Source organism: Halyomorpha halys, unplaced genomic scaffold (genome assembly GCF_000696795.3).
Source record: "Halyomorpha halys isolate HHAL.00 unplaced genomic scaffold, Hhal_1.1 Scaffold785.1, whole genome shotgun sequence".
NCBI lineage: Eukaryota > Metazoa > Arthropoda > Insecta > Hemiptera > Pentatomidae > Halyomorpha > Halyomorpha halys.
The window spans coordinates 474,023-478,380 of record NW_027114505.1 but is presented as its reverse complement, the minus strand read 5'-3'; the positions used below and the strand labels follow the sequence as shown (position 1 = coordinate 478,380).

Below are 4,358 nucleotides of genomic sequence, written 5' to 3'. Positions count from 1 at the left end.
AATTCTGTAGAAATTTTTAATTTGATAAAAAATAATTTAATTAATAATTACTTTTTGAAGATTTTTTTTTCTCAAATTCCATGTTTCAATATTTTGTCGGTTATGCACTATTTTAAGAGGACTATTGAATCTAAATATTCTCTTATGGGAAATTAAAGATAATTAAATTAATTTGAGATGATCACGACAATTTTGGACTTTTGGAGAAAAATGGTCAATGTTTCAATCAGTCAGGCATGTAGTTTTGGAGTTATATAATAACAACTAAAAAAATGCACTAATTTTGTTTTAAAAGTAGAAATATTGTTCTAGTTCCTATAAAAGTAAACTTTATAAATGGGACATTAAGAGTTAGATTATCATTGGGTATATAGTATCAAAATTTAATTGTTAATATTGTGCATCAGTATAATTAATGGGCATGGCTTTGAGATAGTGATTCCAAAAAACTTTATATTGTAATATTCAAAATTTGTTAAAATAAATTAGAAGGAAATTTAGTAGTTTTTATTTATTCTCAGATCTAAAATATAGCTTTGAAGATGATAAGGTTTAAATGAATAGATTAAATATTAAATAGATATGAGAATTTTATTTTAAATTATATATAATATTATTGACTCTTATCTCAGGGCAGATTTTCCAGACAATCAGAACACAATGACACTTAACTAAATTAATAGCTACTTTTACAAATGTAATTAAATCCTAGGTAGAGCAAACTAACCAATCATATATTCTTCTTTGATGACTGATGGTTCTTGATTTCTTCTTTTTAATGATGTTACTTCTGACAGTAAACAAAGGGTATATAGTATCAAGGTATATAGTCTTCTACTAATTTTCAGCATATGTTCAATCCACCGGCCATCCAAACTATGAGTCCTATCTTCCCTCAATTATACAATCTTGGATAACTGCTGATTCTTGATTTCTTCTTTCTAAATATCCACCACTAAGTAAAAAAAGGTGGTCAGCCCCACCAGCTTCCCGGAGACGTCCTATTTCCCCGCCATTCCAACCGACAAGTGTACTTAGTTCATTGTTCTATAGTAGATGCAACCACACACCGCACAACCGCTCTAAATCACTTACAATGATTAACGATGTAAATGTGAATAATTCATTGATAATTGTTATTGTCTTATTTTTCTTTTTAGATTAATTTGTACTATGATTGTGGTAGAGCAACAACAAAAGTTGAAAAATTTCAATCCACTCACCCAACAGTAATTCCAAAAACTTTAGAAGGATGTTTATCCATAACTTCTGAATCATGAAATTTATTAGCTTGCTTTTTGGTTGAATAAAAGAAAATCAACAATTATTAACGTTGATAAATAAAATAAAACATACTAAACACTATTTATATATCAAAATTAACTATTCATAAAAAAAAAAAAAAAAAGATATTACAATATATTTCCTCTATCTTCATAGATTTGGGTTTTAATGAGAGTTAGTAGCTAGTAGAAGTTAGCTAGGGTGGGATATAGGTAATAAGGGTTAGTGGTATCTGCATCTAACTTCCGGACTATTGTTTTGACAAGGTTCGGTCCAAGATGGGACTTATGTAGACTTTACGTAAAATTAAGTTAAGTAATTATGTTTATTATGTAAAGAAATAATTTATTGTCATATAATCTAATAGCTGTTATGGTCCACAGGTGCAGAAGAACTGTATATTGCAGCTGGTGAATGGGCTGCAGCTGTCAATATGCTGAGAGCGAGAAAGATGTGGGAACAGGCGTTTAAAGTAGGCTTTATTAGTTCCAAATATTTCTATTTTATAAAATCATCAAGTCCTCCAGAATAGACAAATTTAATTTTCCATTCCTCGTTTATATTTAAAAAATTAATTTAATTATTTCATGGCTCATTTCTTACCTAGATTTGCAGTAAGTTTTTTTAGAGTAAGAATCACTAATTGGGTTTGATAGTGCTTAAATATAACTAATAATAGCCAAAAGCAGCTTTCAGTTTTGTGAATTTTACCCTTCTGACTGTTAACCCATTCGAGACAGCACATATTTTTGGAGACCATCCTAGAATCCAAAAAATTATTTTTACTTTATATTGGCCATTTTTGATTTAAAAAAACATGTTTGCAATAGAAATCAGTCGCTTTGTAACTCCCTTTGTACAAATAAGATGATTTCACGCGGTGTATGCAGGTAGCTCCTCTGAATGTTTTTTTTATGAGGGACGAATTACACACCAGGTATGCAATATAAAATAAATAATTATTAAATTGAACAAAATTTATTCCAAAAATAGTTTTGGATAACATGAAATCCTTATTTTAGGTTCAGTAATGAAGAAAAGAATATAATTATAGATAAAATGAAATAAATAAAAATAAAATAATATAAACCTAAATAAACATAAATCTTTAAGAAGCAGTACAAGATAATGAATTTTTCTGGAAGGATGGCTCTTACTTTTGTTGTACAGAATGATAACCCTTGAAACAATCGCTCAAATATAATCCAACATGAAACCCACATCAAATTTTATTTTTACACACTTCTAGGATAATTTTAGTTTTAAACCAGTCTTGGTCTAATGGCTGATTCTACCATAATGACTGATAATTGCAATTCAAGATCATTGCACATATGGTGTGCAGTCAATCCTTTTGTTTCAGAAATGTATTGCTCAGTTAGTGTGCAATTGGTCTTGAATGGGTTAAAATACATTAGATATACTATTTTCTCCATTGGAAAAAATACCACTTCGATCTGATACTATTTTGTGTAAAGTAAATTTATTATATAAATCAAAGAAAATAACCAATGATCTAATCAAGAAAATCAATTATATATTTATGATACTATTACTGAATAGGTTGCGAAGCAGCATGGTGGAGATAAGGCTGGAAGACATGTGGTGTTCGCATGGGCCAAATCACTAGGCGGAGAGTCAGCTGTGAAGCTGCTCAACAAGTACAACCTACTGACAGCCTGCTTGGAATATGCTTGTGATAGCAACCAGGTTATTGTTGTCTTCAATGATTTATAACAAATCAAAACCAATCTACTAGGATGCATGTTATCTAACTAGTAAATTATGTTTTATTAAACTGTTGTAAATTTAATTTTTTCAGTTTGATTTTGCATTTGAACTGGCCAAAGCAGGGAATAAATCCAAACTTCCGGAGATCCACCATAAATATGCTCTTTACCTTGAAGCTAGGAATGAGCTGGAAACTGCTGAAGAACATTTCGAAAGGAGTGGAAAGTTAAAAGATGCAGTGATGATGTAAATATCTTCTATCATTTTATAAAACTATCTTACTAATAACTAAAAACAGGAAGAAAAGCGGATATCTGCTGAATCTAAAGCACTAAATTGCAGTGATGTGCATACAATTGAGTGTTGACGAAAGAAATGTTTCAACACCAATCCAAATTTATAATCAAACTGGCAAACTCATATGGAATAGACTTTGGAAAGGAAAAATAGTGCTACATATGCTCTCACCAGTTTAATAGTAGTTATAACTCGTGTTGGAATAAACCTATTATGTTGGAGGTGATGATTGGGGGTCCTGTCAGAAGTAGAACACAAGGTGAATTTTTTTAACTGTGTAATTTGTACCAAAGTTTCGGGCTTTATTGTAGACCTTCAGGAAAACAAGAGTTGAGTGAGATCAGGTCATGAGGTAAGTAAGAGAGTGAAAAATTATATGACTGTCTATGTTGTTGACGATCTATCTGATCTGTGTGCTTTTTACTGTGTTAGAATTCACAGGTCTTAACAAACCATGTTCCAGGAGAGGCAATGATATTGATTGAGGATGGGGATCATTGCCTCTCCGAGATTCTTCAAGATGAATCTCAAGTACTAACAACATTGAACTAAGATATGAAACTTAGGCATTGCAAGGATGGAAACCATGAGTGGAGGGATGAAACTCTCTAAAAAAAAAAGTCTTGTTGGGAATAGAGAATTTAGGTGAGGTGATGAAGCCTCACTCTGGGAAGGAAGGTTGAATGCATGGTGGGTCATCTGTAGCTGAAGGAGTTAAGGCATAGGTTTTTGCAACCTCAAAACTGCAGGGTGGTGGTACCACGAAACAAAAATTTGACCCCTCCTCTCCATGGTTAGAATAGATTTGTATCCCTGTAGATAATATTCCTGTATGTCAGAAATAACCAGTAAGCTGGAATATGATCAGGAAAAAGATAAATTAAAAACCAGTATGTTCCAGTGGATGGAAGATAATAGATCCAATAGTAATATTTTAAATTTTAAAAAATGATTCTCATATGAAGGAGAATAATTTTTTTACAGTAGTTTAATAAAATTACTATTCATAGTTTTTATTATTATTTACTATACTTGGAATTTGTCAG

The 4,358-nt window shown here is 31.0% G+C and overlaps 1 protein-coding gene across 1 annotated transcript in view; it reads left to right on the top strand.

Moving 5' to 3' along the window:
• The window catches only part of Oseg2 (intraflagellar transport protein Oseg2), a 44,804-nt gene that overhangs the window by 26,564 nt on the left and 13,882 nt on the right, over window positions 1–4,358 (top strand). Inside the window, exons 23-25 of the mRNA XM_014429322.3 lie at window positions 1,668–1,756; window positions 2,848–2,994; window positions 3,107–3,261. Coding sequence (XP_014284808.1) covers window positions 1,668–1,756; window positions 2,848–2,994; window positions 3,107–3,261 — 391 coding nt within the window. The remainder of the gene's footprint in view (window positions 1–1,667; window positions 1,757–2,847; window positions 2,995–3,106; window positions 3,262–4,358) is intronic.